Source organism: Hordeum vulgare, chromosome 2H (assembly GCF_904849725.1).
Source record: "Hordeum vulgare subsp. vulgare chromosome 2H, MorexV3_pseudomolecules_assembly, whole genome shotgun sequence".
In the NCBI taxonomy this organism is placed as follows: Eukaryota; Viridiplantae; Streptophyta; class Magnoliopsida; order Poales; family Poaceae; genus Hordeum; species Hordeum vulgare.
Genome location: NC_058519.1, coordinates 508,978,976 through 508,994,390, shown reverse-complemented (window position 1 = coordinate 508,994,390; position 15,415 = coordinate 508,978,976). Strand labels below are relative to the sequence as shown.

The window sequence follows — 15,415 nt, the reverse complement described above, 5'->3', positions numbered from 1 at the left end:
GATCCCCAGGCTCGACCTCATCCAGCGTTGGCCTCGCGGAGGGCTATAGGTGGCCGGAGCAAGCCGGCGACGAGCCGGGGCGGCTGCCGGAGTACGGGTTCGATGGTCCAGTGGGTAGAGGGCACGGATCCGAGGGGAAGGAGAGGGGAAATGATCACAGGCTCACGGTGGAGGTGAAGCTAGGCTCAGACTGCTCGGGGAGGGGCTGTAGCCGGCGTTTCACCGTTGATTTGTCGGCGACCGAAGGTTGAAGACGATGGCGTTGGGGACGTTGCAGAGCTCGGGGAGACTTCGGCCTTTGTAGAGAGAACCAGCTCGTCGAGGAGGAGCTACTGGACTACTCGGGAGTGAGGTCCTGTGGCTAGAGGCTCGGCGGCTCGAGCTCGAGCTCTTGGCAATGGCGGCAGAAGGAGGGAGGAGAGATCCCGAGAGGGGGGGAACTGAAGCAGGGGAACGGATAGAGACGGGCTCGGGGTGGATATCCCCGATGTCGTGCTGTCCTGGGGGGCACCGGAGGTCGCCATGGCGAAGCAGGAGGTGGAGGGGGCCGCCGTGGTCGATCTCCCCTCTGCGAGAAGGCACAGGAAGAAGACGACCCTGCCCGTGGTGGGCTGGGCCTCCTGAGGGCGGCAGGTAAGGTTTTCCTCTTTTCTTTCTCTTTTCTTTCTGTTTATGTTTTTCTGATTTGCTAACTATTTTGATTTTCTTTTTTTATTTCAGCTCCAAAATAGTTTTAAAAAATATTTTGAACACACCAGAATATTAGTTGGAATGTATCCAACCATTCCTAAAGTTTTCAACATTTTTGAAAACTTAAAGTTTTTGAATTCAAATTTTAAACTTGAAACTAGTAGCTTTTGCATTTATTTAAAATGCCAAGAGTATAAAAGAAATGGTTTCCTTCATTGCTTATTTGTTTCCAAGAATTATCAGAAAGATTGAACTTTTCTTGAGGCCATTTTGGGTTCATTGATTTTAACTAGTTTGAAGTTTCCTTTAATTTGAGAAGTGGCTAGGGTTTTTGAGTTTTCCTTCACCACTTACTTTATTCTTGTTGAAAATTTCCTAGATGCAATGCAAAGAAAACATGAGCACAAAGCTAACTTGATTAAGGTGTCAGGGATGTGACAGAGTAAGCGTCTAGCACTTTGTTTCGATTACTAATAAAACTTTCGCAATAAGTATATGACTTCTTCATGACTAATGTGAGTCCATGGTATAGATGCACTCTCACCCTTCCACCATTGCTAGCCTCACTAGTGCCGCGCAACTTTTGCCGGTGCACAAAACCACCATATACCTTCCTCAAAACAGCCACCATACCTACCTATTATGGCATTTTCATAGTCACTCTGAGATATATTGCCATGCAACTTCCACCGTTCCGTCTCATGACATGTCCCATCACTTTCATATTGCCATTGCATGATCGTAAGATAGCTAGCGATATGTTTCAACGTCATACGCTAAGCTAGATCGTTGCACATCCCGGTACACTACCGGAGGCATTTCATATAGAGTCATTATTGTTCTAAGTATCGAGTTGTAAGTAAACAAAAGTGTGATGATCATCATTATTAAAGCATTGTCCCATGTGAGGAAATAATAAAAGAGGCCAGCGAAGCCCAAATAAAAAAAAGGGGGCAAAGATGCCCACCATAAAAAAAGAAAAAAAAGAGGCCAAAGAGCCCAAACAAACAAAATGAGAGAAAAAGAGAGAAGGGACAATGCTACTATCTTTTTCCACACTTGTGCTTCAAAATAGCACCATGTTCTTCATGATAGAGAGTCTCTTGTTTTGTCACTTTCATATACTAGTTGTAATTTTCATTATATAACTTGGCTTGTATATTCCAATGACAGGCTTCCTCAAAATTGCCCTAGGTCTTCGTGAGCAAGCAAGTTGGGTGCACACCCACTAGTTTTTATTTTTGGGCTTCCATACACTTAGAGCAAGGACAATAATAGAGCCGGCTACTGGTTGTAAGCTCATGCCATGTCACCTATAGCCTATCTTATAGCTAACATTTACAATAGTTGGTTAGAAGAGTGTATTGCTTATTTATTATATGACCCACCTTTCATTCTCACAAAGTGCCTAGGAGCACGTGCTAGAGCTGGCTCTTAACTAAGAGCCCGCTTACCTTCTCTCTCCTCCAACTAAGCAAAAATATATTACTTTATTCCTTATAGCCAGCCGACTCAGCTCTATTGTACTTGCTCTTATAGCTCTAGTGCATTCGTTGCATGGCAATCCCTACTCATTCACATTGATATCTATTGATGGGCATCTCCATAACCCATTGATACGCCGAGTCGATGTGACCATCTCCTCCTTTTTGCCTCACAACCTCCACCACACTCTATTCCACCTATAGTGCTATATCCATGGCTCACGCTCATGTATTGCGTGAGAGTTGAAAAAGTTTGAGAAACTAAGAGTGCGAAAACAATTACTTGGCCAATACCGGGGTTGTGCATGATTTAAATTCGTTGTGTGGGGATGATGGAGCATAGCCAGACTATATGATTTTGTAGGGATAACTTTCTTTGGCCTTGTTATTTCAAAAGTTCATGATTACTTTGCTAGTATCCTTGAAGTATTATTGTTTTCGTGTCAATATTAAAATATTGTTTTGAATCTTATGGATCTGAACATTCATGCCACAATAAAGAAGTTACAAAGAAAAAATATGTTAGGTAGCATTCAACATCAAAAATTCGGTCTTTATCACTTCCCTACTCGAGGACGAGTAGGAGTTAAGCTTGGGGATGCTTGATACGTCTCCAACGTATATATAATTTTTAATTGTTCCATGCTACTATATTATCAATTTGGGATGTTTTATATGCATTTATATGCTATTTTATATCATTTTTGGGACTAACCTATTAACTTAGTGCCCAGTGCCAGTTTCTGTTTTTTCCGTGTTTTGACCTTTTTCACATAAGAATATTAAACGGAGTCCAAACGGAATAAACCTTCGGGATGATTTTTTCCATAATAGAAGGGATCCAGAAGACTTGAGAACCAAGGCAGAGGGCCATGGAAGAGGCCACGAGCCCCCTAGGCGCGCCCCGGGGGGCGCCTAGCAGGCTCGTGGGCCTCCCGTGCCTCCTTTGCCCTACCTCTTTCACCTATAAATTCCCTAAAATCCCCAAACCAATAGAGATAGCCACGAAAATACTTTTCTGCCGCCGCAAGCTTCTGTTGCCGCGAGATCCCATCTGGGGACCGTTCTGGTGCCCTGCCGGAGGGGGATTCGGACACGGAGGGCTTGTTCATCAACACCATTGCCTCTCTGATGATGCGTGAGTAGTTCACCACACACCTTTGGGTCTATAGCTAGTAGCTAGATGGCTTCTTCTCTCTCTTGGATCTTCAATACAAAGTTCTTCATGATCTTCATGGAGATCTATCTGATGTAACTTTCTTTTGCGGTGTGTTTGTCGAGATCCGATGAATTGTGGATTTATGATCAGATTATCTATGAATATTATTTGAGTCTCCTCTGATTTCTTATATGCATGATTTTGTATCCTTGTAATTCTCTTTGAGTTATGGGTTTCGTTTGGCCAACTTGATCTATAATTCTTGCAATGGGAGAAGTGCTTGGTTTTGGGTTCATACCGTGCGGTGTCCTCACCTAGTGACAGAAGGGGTAGCGAGGCATGCATCGTGTTGTTGCCATCAAGGTAAAAATATGGGGTTTATATCATATTGCATGAATTTATCCCTCTACATCATGTTATCTTGCTTAAGGCGTTACTCTGTTTGTTATGAACTTAATACACTAGATGCATGTTGGATAGCGGTCGATGTGTGGAGTAATAGTAGTAGATGCAGAAAGTATCGGTCTACTTGTCTCGGACGTGATGCCTATATGTATGATCATTGCCTTAGATATCGTCATGACTTTTCCCGATTCTATCAATTGCTCGACAGTAATTCGTTCACCCACCGCAATACTTGCTATCATGAGAGAAGCCTCTAGTGAACACTATGGCCCCCGGGTCTATTTTACACATTATATATTCAGATCTACATACAAAAATACCAAAAATACCTTGCTGCACTTTTATTTATTTATTTATTTATATTTACCTATTATCTCTATCAGATCTCACTTTGCAAGTAACCGTAAAGGGATTGACAACCCCTTTATCGCGTTGGGTGCAAGTTTGTTTGTTTTTGCGCAGGTGCCTTGGTGCCTCATCTTGATACTCCTACTGGATTTATACCTTGGTTCTCAAACTGAGGGAAATACTTATCTCTACTTTGCTGCATCACCCTTTCCTCTTTAAGGGAAAAACCAACGCAAGCTCAAGAAGTAGCAAAAGCTCAGTTAATTTTTCGCAGGGTCAGTTGTATGAAGAACCATGGCGCCAACGGGTACCAGGTTTGAGGTGAAGAAGTTCGACAAAACTGAAAACCTTTGGGTTATGACAGACAAGGGCGAAAGATTTGTTGGCACAAGAGGGATGCTTGAAGGCGTTATCGCAGGGTCATTTGTACAAAGAACCATGACGCCAACGGGTACCAAGTTTGAGGTGGAGAAGTTCGACAAAACTGAAAACCTTGGGTTATGACAGACAAGGGCGAAAGATTTGTTGGCACAAGAGGGATTCTTGAAGGCGTTATTGTGGGAAGTCAAACCAGCTAAGATGGAAATCATGTGATGGACGGAAATTCGTGAAAGATGATTTGTGAGCCTGGAGCGTGTCATGCAGTCGGACAAGTTCGGCTGGGTCGGACTGGACAGTCTCACGGATCGACGCAAGTCGGTTGATACAAAAGATGGTGGTGGGATCGGCGACGACGACATCGGAGCGTGATGCTGATGGTGACCGACTTCTGGGTGTGGAAACATGCGGCGCAGGCCCGAGGGCTTGTGTGGCTTCGACAAGACTATGACGCGGGGTTGATTCAAGGTGATGTAGACACGTAGCTTGAAGTCGACGACGTGCGGGGTGGACTGATCATCTACCATGGAGTCATGTTGAAGGTGGATCTAGATTGAGGGGCTACGGTGTAAGGATCCGGAGACCGCAGCCTATTCAGCGGGGGAAAAGCGAGTGACAAGCAATTTGGACTGGAGCCGAGTGGTCTGATGGAAGCGTGACACTCGTCATCGGTCGGTGATGATCGGTGGTACTCTGAAGTGGGGTTGAATGGTGTGGGTTCGCGACCCTTGAGACTCGACCGGGACAACGGAGACTCGACACGGTAATAGCGACGAGGCGTGCGGTGCACATGGGACATGGAGACGGGCCAGGGCTGTGGTGGTCATACATGTGGTGAGACAACTGCAAATTTGACTCGAGATGACTACAAGCAATGATGAAATTCCTTCAAGTTTCAGACGGACGGTCAAGGAAGAGCGGTGATGTTGAGTTCACGTAACTCTTATGTGCGACTCCCAATATGAGTTGTTCACTTTCACGCAGGTCAGTGATCGGTGTGTGATGGTGTTGGATACTCTGGAAGTTGGGAGCGCAACTAGAGTAATGTGGAGCTTAATTTCGTTCGAGCGTTGACTATGGTCAGGAAAAGAAGGAACTACAAGTTGCAGGTGAAGTCACATGGAGTCTTTGGTGTAGCAGCGGTGCTCATGGGATAAGCTTAAGTCCAATGTACATGGAAGTTTGATGCATGGATGAATTCAAGTTGGTGGAGAATATTCGCCAAGGTGGAGTTTGTTAGAATTGTGTCGAATATTGTGTACAAGGTAGGTTACAGTTGGACTTGTAGTTGTATTGTGTTTAGATAGGATATGGAGTCGTGTACAAGCAGGACACTTGTATCCTAGGCCTCTCATATATAGCGGGGGTAGACACACGATGTAACCTATGCCAACATAATAGCACATGCGTGCAGGGGGAGCCGGCGACGTGTGCCAGTGCCCAGGGCGACCAGGGTGCGGTATTGTGACGGTGTCACGGGGAGGAGCGCCCATAGTCATGCCCCGGAGACGTAGCCATATCGGTGAACCTCGTTAAGAAATCTCGATGTCATGCTCATGTGATTGCTTGGTCTTTGAATGATCGACGGTGTGCCTCGAATTTATTCTAACATCGCGGCCGACTGAGGGCACGCGCTAGGCGCTGGGCAAGGGTGCACCGCGGCGGCGCTCAAGACGATCAAAGCAATCAGATCTTAGGACGAACAGTCGAAAGCCTTATTCACCTGGTCAATACAGAGAGGGGGGTTATGTGCTAAATTGTGTTTAAGTGAATTGTTAGCAGTCCCACGTTTGATCCAGGACCTCTGTCATCGATCCAACAGTTCATGATAGTAATTTTCAGATTTTCACCTCACTCGGTCATGGCGGGCGATGGCGGCGTAATAAGACCTGATTGACGTTTTATTTTGTATGATCTTTGTAAATAATCTATATCTATACCTAATAATAAAGCGGCTGTTGCTTCCGTCGGAAAACCCACCACGATATTTTTATGAAAAAGCCCCTGTAATTTTTGTTATTCAACCCGCGCTCCATCATTTATCTGCAACGCAAAAGGAAAAAACGATTCGCTGCAAAATTTATACCCATACGCATCGCCTCCTCCCGTCGACCCTAGGCCACCCTGGCCTGTGCCCAGGCCGCCGCCACACCACTCGCCGCCGCGGCTGACCTCAACCGCCACCGCTGCCGATCTCAACCCACCCGCCTTCGCGGCTGTACCTCTCCCCGCTCACTGCCCCCGTTGCAGCGCTCCAGCGCATCGCGTCGACCCTGGTCCACCCTGGCATGTGCCCAGGCCGCTGCCACACCACTCGCCGCCGCTGCCGACCTCAACCACCACTGCTGTCGATCTCAACCCACCCGCCTCCGCGGTCGTACCTCTGCCTGCTTGCTTCCCCCGTTTCGGCGCTCGAGCACAGCTTCTGGATCAAATCAACGCGATAGCTACAGCGACTTGGGATGATGCGTCCGCTCGATGCAGAACGGCGGTGGCGCGCGGATAAGGCACGACGGAGCGAAGTACTTGCAGGTGGAGGCGGGCCTCCATGGCTCACACGGGGAACTTCGAGGTTATGGCGCGGCAACGGCGACTCCTTATGGCCAGATAGGGGCGCCTAACCCTTGCTCCCCTCAATGTATCCCCTCCTCCGGCAGGAACTCATCATCTGGTGAGATCCCCTCCCCATGCCTCTAACCGTGTGCCAAGCACCGGCAAGAAATTTTGTTTTGTGGGAATTTGTTTGCTGATGAATGAATGTATTTAATGTAAGATTGCATTGTTGTAGAGAGAGAGAATGGAACACCACCTTCAGTTTGTCATCTGATCCCACATTCTATACCCCATGAGTGAAATAAGATAACAGTCCATTGATCAATTCAGGTAGCCTCTTTGTTTTGCTTTGCTTGTCCCGCTCAATTTCTCATCATGATGGAATTAACAATGGACGGGTTGATTTTCCAACAAAATAGGATATGACTTACTACATTAGTTAGTTAGCTTATTATTTTAATAAATCAAAATTATTATAAAAATTAAAAGGGTGTGGTATTTTTTCTTCCGTTGCAACGCACGGGCCTTTTGCTAGTTAATAAAATAACTACATACATCGTTCAGATGCAAAGACCGGGGTTTATCTTTTTTTTCTTTTAAAGTGTATGAGATCAAATTATATCTCATTAAGATGAGTTCTAGACAGTGCCTTGATAATATGACTTAGTGAAACCGTAGAATGATATGAGTCGATGGCATCTTCCGTTTTATAAAAAGATAAGGACCGGCTTCATTGCAATGAGGATACTCAAGAGAGGATTACGATCCATACAGCGCCAATCAGGCATACATGCAGATAACCTAATTGGAGAACTTAAAGAGCATGTTGTGCTTGTACACCTGGCCAGGCCTCACGATCGACGACGGGAACTCAGGGTGGTTGACGGCGTCGGGGTACGCCTGCGTCTCCAGGCACAGCGCGCCGTACTGCTCGTACACCTTGCCGGCTTTGCCCTTCTCGTTGCTGACCCAGTTGGAGGTGTAGAGCTGCACCCCGGGCTGGTTCGCCCACAGCTCCAACGCCCGCCCGGACTCCGGGTCCCGGACGCACGCCACCTTCCGCATCGCGTCCTGCTGCCCGTCCACGACGAAGTTGATGTCGTAGCCGCCGCCGCCGCCGGGGACGATGTCCATGTGCGCGCCCACGGGCGTCGGCGTACGGAAGTCATACATGGTGCCGGCCACGGGCACGACCTGGCCCGTCGGGATCTTGGTGTCGTCGAGCGGCGTGTAGCGCGACGCGAGCAGCTGGAGCTCGTGCTCCAGGACGTCGCCGCTGCCGTGGCCGGCGAGGTTCCAGTACGCGTGGTTGGCGAGGTTCACCGGCGTCGCCTTGCTCGTGGCCGTGGCGTTCATCCGGATGCTGAGGTCGTAGGGGCCGGAGAGCTGGTACGTCACGTACACGTCCAGGTCGCCCGGGAATCCTGCGGTCCGCGGGAACGAGTGCAAGTCAGCTCTACAGTACATCAGTGATTGATTTTCTATAAACAGAGAATATGGTATTGCAATTTGCAAATTTGACTTCTTGGATAAGCTGTATTTTATACCGAGGCGTCATGACTCATGGAGCTAGATCAATTGACGTGCAAGAAAATGATATACAGTAGTGGACACTGGGCACGTGCATGCATCGGTTTTTACCTTGCTCTCCGTCGAAGCTGTGGTAGAAGAAGGTGATGTATGGGGTGTCACCGTCGCGCACGTACTCCTTGACGGTCCAAATGACCTTGCCGAATCCCCTGTGCCCACCTAAACACACACAGATCCACAAGATGATTAGCGTCCCATACATTATACTCCCTCCGTCCTAAAATAAATGTCTTAAAATTAGTATAACTTTATATTAAAGTTAGTATAAAATTAAAACAGTTATTTTTGGACGAAGGGAGTATGTAGGAACTAAAAAGAGCAATGCTACGTCTACGTGCAAACCAACCCGTGGTTAGATGGTTAGGAGGACTGTGGTATCCCCTGCTCACCAGAGTTCAAGTCTCAGACTTGACGTTGGTGCTTGCATTTTTCTGGATTTATTCCAGTTCTTCCGGCGATGTGCTTTCAGTGGGAGGAGACGGGGAGCCGGCGATGTGCTTTCAGTGGGAGGAGACGTTCCCCGGCTTAGTCTCTCGAAGATGCTCATAGGGATAGGGTGTGCGTGCGTGCGTTCATAGGGGTGAGTGTATGTGAGCGACTTCGATTGTACTCTGCTCAAAAAAAAAATGCTACGTCTACATAATTTATCTACGCAAGGTTACGTAGAGGCTGATTTGGAGGACTATCATTAGTCATTAGGCCCGCACGGGACCCCCTGAAAATCAGGGGGGAAGTTTGATTAGTGGAGAAAGGAAGGTAGTTTAAGTAGCATTCTTTCGTAGGTGTAGCATTTTTGAACTAAAAACGAAGTCTGAAGCATACCGTGAATCGAGTTATTGCCGTCGTTACGGAAGAGACGATAGGCTTTCCCGTCGAGCACGAAGCGGGACTTAGCGATTCTGTTCACCACGCGGCCGACCGTGGCCCCGAATGAGCCGGTGCCGTTCTGATTCCAAACATAGCACAAAAATATTTCAGCAGTAACACATGGTCAACAGTGCAACAAATGCAGGCGTATATCATTTCAGAAGAACAATGCAGATGTAGTATATCTACCCCTGTGAAACAGTGAATGAAAACTTAAAAGCAGAGGAATTCGTGATCTTACAACATATCCGGCAAGGGTGTCGTACCCGAGGATAACATCAGCCGAGTTTCCTACAGAAATGTAACATCTCCTGAACAACAATATGCAGACGTGAAACATGAATGGGTTCTTGGAATCAAGAAGAAACCGGCCATGGCCATTGCCATACCTTGGCAATCGGGGACGAGGGCAGACACGAGCGTAGCTCCCCAGTTGGTGACCTTGATGGAGAAATCCCCCTTCTTGTTCTCGAGCCCGTAGAAACCGACCGGTTTCCGCTCAGCATTGGCGCCGCCGGCCAGCGCAAGGCACAGCAGCACCGCGACAGGGAGCAGCGCAGCTCTGGACATTGTTGGGCGGCACTACCACCAGTCCAGCAGATGAGATGAGTGGATACTGGCTTGCACGTTCCAAAAGGCAGGGAAGGCGTGGCTACTGTTGAGCGTGTAGTCGCTTATGTATAGCAAGGAGATGATGAGCTCCACTCTGCCAGCTTGACTTGAGAAAGTCAAAACTCTTCATCAAGTATCTCTGATCCACGTTCATTCTATGTGGAGATCTGAGATCTGGCGATAGTTTATGGCGGCTAATCCCAAATTGCTGCCTTGATATCCCATTAGTTTAGGGCGGCTAGTCTCGAAACTTTACTCGTCTAGTTCATTCTTCGTCGAGTCTTTGATGCACATCTGTTCTGGGATGCAAGTATTTCCTTTAGGAAAAACCTATTAATGCCAACAAAGATTAACAGTAGTAGCAGGTATCAAGTTCAATGGAGCTGCGGCATCGAAGTGGTTTCTGCTTCTAAACAAAAAGGAAACATCTGCATGGAGTATATGGAGAAAGAAGTTCCACAGAAAAAATGAAGTTGATGTTGGGATCAAGAGTAATATAACATGTTGATTACGACAACCCAGGATACATGACTAATATGAAAGTAAGAAGCTAGATAACATTTGACCGTTACAGAACTGCACAGGACTGGACGTCCCAACATTTTAAAAAAAACACTGGAATTCTAAACCAAAATTCAATTTTACAAAACCCTGCCTACCGATGGCGCACCGGATTTCTTAGGAATAATAATCCACAAGCGAATAAGAAACAGTATATCAAATACACAAGGCTTATTGGCAGTAACTACGACTGACTGACTGGACCGGCATGTTGAATGCAGATCAGAAGAATTGCCGGACAACATGTACAATGGACTGACTAAACATCCATGAAATGTTTATCAAGCTATAAGAGAAGAAGCATAAAATTCAATAGGCAACACAGTGCCTTTTATGTACAACCAAACCGACAGAATTTGCAGGCGGAGAAAACACTTCAGAGCTTATCTATATTGACGTTCCTGAAGCTGCCACCGAGGAGTGACAGTAGGCCGCCACCATGCACCCTTCCCTCAGGAACAGCACAGCCTGCTTCTTTGCCCCCACGTACGGTAGGCTCCGATGATGACGAGGGCATCATGGAGCGAGGCACAAGCAGCTGAGGAGGTATCATCGATTGGCTCCTCACTGTGCCATCACTATCTGATGCGGTGCTGATGCCTGATGAGGAATGCTCATTTGTCATGCTACTTGCAGCGGTAGTTGATGATGCCACAATGCCACTGAAGAGGCCTGGTCCGATCATGCTCCCTCCACTCTTCACCATTCCATGTTCTTGCTGCCTGGCCACCAAGGTTCCATGTGCGGCACACAGGCCGCTCTTGCCACGGGCGAATTTCTCACAACCGGATCCCCATGTGCAACGTTTGCCTCCACCATGGGCTTTGCAGAAGTCCGTACTACCTTGAGCACTCTTACCACAATTGTCAATCCTGCAACGCTTACCACCACCATGCTTCACACAACAGTCAGTGCGGCCGCGGGCGCTCTTGGTGCAGCCAGGCGCTGCACAGCGTTTCCCACCTCCATGTGCCACACAGAATTCAGTCCCTCCATGTACACTCTTTGGGCAGACACCACCTCCTTCGAACATGCATCTCTTCCCACCGCCATGGGCTTTGCAGAGAGGTGTGCTCCCCTCTGCACCTCTGCTGCACCCATCAAAGACGCACCTCTTGCCGCCACCATGCGCTTTGCAGTATAATGTGCTGCCCTGAGCCCCCTTGGCACAGTCCGGATACTGGCACCGGCGTCCACCACCATGAGAAATGCAGAGTCCAGCCTTCCCCTCAGCACTCCGAATGCAGCCTTCCATTGCACACCTCTTCCCACCGCCATGCTTTATGCACCGCCCAGACTTACCCCGTGCAGCTTTAGGACAATCAGGATATTCACAGCGGCGGCCTCCACCATGAGCGATACAATAATCTGTCTTTCCCTCGGCACTCTTGGTGCAACCAAGCTCCTCACAACGCCGTCCTCCGCCATGGGCCTTGCAATATGCAGTGCTGCTCTCGGCTCCTTTATGGCACCCAGGCTTATGGCATCTTTGCCCGCCTCCATGAGCAATACACAGCCCTGATGAGCCTCTGCCACCTTTGGAGCACCCCTTGAACCTGCACTTCTTAGGATGACGGGAATGACTCCGTTGTTCGGATGTAGTTGCTCCAGTGACCACATCAGAGCTCACACCAAATGAAGTCTCTGTCGTCGCAGAAGGTTCAGGGCTGAGCTGAGGATGTTGTTGAATATGCTGAGTATTATTGCTGTTGTAGTGTGTGGGGTTTAGTGAATCTCTGGTTTGTAATTGTGCCTCAGTGGCAGCAGAAGAACTAGAGCGGGGAGCAAAGAGTAGCGATGGCATGTAGCCACCCATGCTCCTTACAGCAGCAGATGTTGAAGCCTCGTCAACAACAGGAAAAGAATGAACTCTTTCGTTTGGTGTTTGTAGAGGCTGGATAGTTTCTGCACCATCTGTCTGCAGGCCAAGCCTCAGCACCCCTGGATCAGTGAAACAGAAACTCTGGCCAGACAAAGTCTGAGATTCTTTTGACTTATATACACCAGTCGGCTGATAATGTGTTGAATAAAAATCAGGTGTTGGACCCAACCCAAGAACAAGCCTGCAACCATCATCTGTCGCTGTGATGTTATTCATGTTTTGTGTACTTTCATGACCATGACCACAATTAGCCATTCCTGAGCCAAGGCAATCCATCCGAACTGTACTTTTGCCCAGGTTGTTCAGGGCATAGCTTGGAGCTGATTGTGCCACTAAGACAAAGGGGTCATTCATCAGAGGTTGATTTGGGATATCCACAAAGTTGTTATCCATCACAGCTTAACACTATGACAGCTGGGTTAGAGCAAATAATATCAGGATTACTGGAGAGCTGAAGAAACAGGGGCTGGATAATCTTTCAGACACTGATGGTAGAATAGACAAAATGGAAGAAAATCAGCAGGAGCGTAGTACCAAAGCAACCACCACTGACAAACCCTGAGGTGTCTGCACGGTCCATAACTGTGTTGTTTCTGGTGAGAATTTATGATCCACAGCTAAACAGCCTCCTCAGCACTAAACAACATCTCTTGCAGTTGACATCACGCATAGGCAGGACCAATAAAATGAATTATGTTGGCCAATCTTCAAACTACAAAAACAACACAATATGTCAACACAAATTCAGATAATAAATATTTGTTTGGCATAAACTTAACCAGTTGTATGCGAAAAGACGAATCTGCATATCTTTCCAATAAAGGGACATAACAGAAATGTCTCCAATAACCGAGAGCGGGAACCTGCGCAAATGATATCCCCTAAGTCCTAACATTTCAACAAAATGTTTTGACCCACTGATAACCCCGCAAATGCTAAATTCGGTAGCTTGAGTGAAATAAGTGATTTCAGTTTAACTACCTCTGTCGCTGTCAGCTATGATGATTCATGATTACGTGCAGACCATGTTACGGTACATCCACCAAAGTCAGGTAACAGCAGTTACAGCGCAATCTAAACACATTCCACTAGCAACAGAGAAGAGCCCCAGGGGAATGTGATAGACACCATCATCCATTTATGTCATGTCAAATTGTACGGTAAACTCAAGATGAACTAACAAACAAGAAACCGTGACCATAAATCGACTCCCATAAATCCATGTTATTCTCTTATGAATAAATAAGCAAAACTCTGGATAAGAAAAGGCAACCACTGTCAAACATGTCCATTTCCTTCTCTTAATTTCATGGTATTCTAGGCACAACAAGAACTATGAAATCTTGACATATTTGAAGAGCGTTAACAACAGAACCTTCCTATAATTAATCGTGCATTCTATTAGACATTAAATGGTACTCCCTCAGTTCCATAACAAGTGCCGTCGTTTTAGTTCAAATTGAACTAATTGAACTAAAAGTCTAAAACCACGGTACTCTTTATGAAATGGAGGGCGTAGCTGACACTGGATGACAATAAGATCATAAATAGATCAAATTAGAGGTGCAATTTAAAAAAAAAAAAAATAGAGGTGCAAAGGTTGACTAGCTGACTTCAAACTTTGAGCTCGTACATGAATCGAGAGACAACTACTCTGGACAAAATTGCTTAATGAAGAGCACGATGTACCTCCCTTGGATTTAGCCACTGAAACAGAGAGCCATGTATACCAGAGCAACTTTTGTTGCACGGCAAGACGAAATTTACTGAGAAAGATGTAGGATACTACTACCTCTGTTTGTAAATACAAGTCGTTTTGGTAGTTTAATAAATTGAAGTGCCAAAACGTCTTATATTAAGAAACAGAGGGTGTACTAGGCACGAACCTTGTAACAATCAAGGAAGTCAGGTCGCATCTATCTGGTAAGTAGCCAGGGCAAGAAAAACTGCATAGACTGGCAGTCTATCTAGTCAAATTGAAAGGACATGGGACGCAGAGAGGAGAAAGAACTTGGGGAAAGGAAAAAAAAAAAACATAGAGTAGGACGACGCTTCTTATCGATGGATACAGGGTTCAGAGCCCCCATACCATCGTAATTCAGAAGTCAGAACACCCCAAATCGAGAACCTCAGATACTCCAAAAACGGAAATCCCATCATAGACCCTAGCTCCCCCGCAAACCCTGTAATTCACTTCTCCCGGTGGGCGACCGGGCCGCAACGGCAGGAGAACAGATCTGGCCGCGGCTGTTTCCGTCGATAGAGGCCCGACCGGAGAGCAAATGGCACGCGCGAATTCCCCCCGAATCAATCGACGCGCGAGAAGGGCAGGCGAATTTGGGGAAACAACAACGGCCCGTTCCTTCCTCGGAGCCCCCGAAGCCGTGACGACGTGCGAAAAGGAGGGGGGCAGAGAAAAGGAGGACGACAGGGGTGCAGCAGCGTATCTACGTATGTCTGCCAGAGGGAGGGGGAGGGAACGGTCACCTGGCGCGCGGACGGCGGCGGGAGAGGAGGGAGGAGGGCGGAAATCGCGGCGGGCGGCGGGCGGCGATGGGGAGTGTTGGTTCTCGCTTTTGGTGTGGTGGTGGCGTCGCGGTCTGCGCGCGTGGGCGTGGGAATGGAGGCGGGGGCGGGGGCGGGGAGGAAGAGATTGGCTTGGCAGGGCTCGCCTGGTGCAGGTGGGTGGGACGGGTTGATGACGGCGGGAGCGCGAGCGAGCAGAGCAGGGCAGCTACCTACCTGGCAAGCCTGTTGGCTGGCTCAGCTCACGAGCTGAGCCAAGCGGCAACCGGACCGGACGGCTGCGGTGCTCACCCCTTCCTCGCGTGTTGCGTATCGTGTGTACGCTTCTCTCTCTCTCTCTCTCTTTTCTTTTGGCTGAAA

General features: G+C 47.6%; 2 protein-coding genes across 2 annotated transcripts; both read right to left on the bottom strand.

Annotated features, from left to right (window-relative positions):
* Window positions 1-7,702: 7,702 nt before the first annotated feature.
* LOC123426898 (galactose mutarotase-like) lies at window positions 7,703-10,154 on the bottom strand. Its single transcript, XM_045110800.1, has 5 exons — window positions 9,864-10,154; window positions 9,716-9,765; window positions 9,430-9,553; window positions 8,659-8,766; window positions 7,703-8,441 (listed from the first exon to the last, which is right to left on the bottom strand). The coding sequence occupies exons 1-5, from the start codon at window positions 10,042-10,044 to the stop codon at window positions 7,819-7,821; spliced, it is 1,086 nt and encodes a 361-aa protein (XP_044966735.1). The 5' UTR covers window positions 10,045-10,154; the 3' UTR covers window positions 7,703-7,818.
* Window positions 10,155-10,760: 606 nt separating this feature from the next.
* Window positions 10,761-15,207, bottom strand: LOC123426896. The gene is made up of 2 exons (XM_045110799.1): window positions 15,017-15,207; window positions 10,761-13,241 (listed from the first exon to the last, which is right to left on the bottom strand). Exon 2 carries the CDS (start codon window positions 12,920-12,922, stop codon window positions 11,024-11,026), a length of 1,899 nt encoding a protein of 632 aa, XP_044966734.1. The 5' UTR covers window positions 12,923-13,241; window positions 15,017-15,207; the 3' UTR covers window positions 10,761-11,023.
* Between the last annotated feature and the right edge of the window lie 208 nt (window positions 15,208-15,415).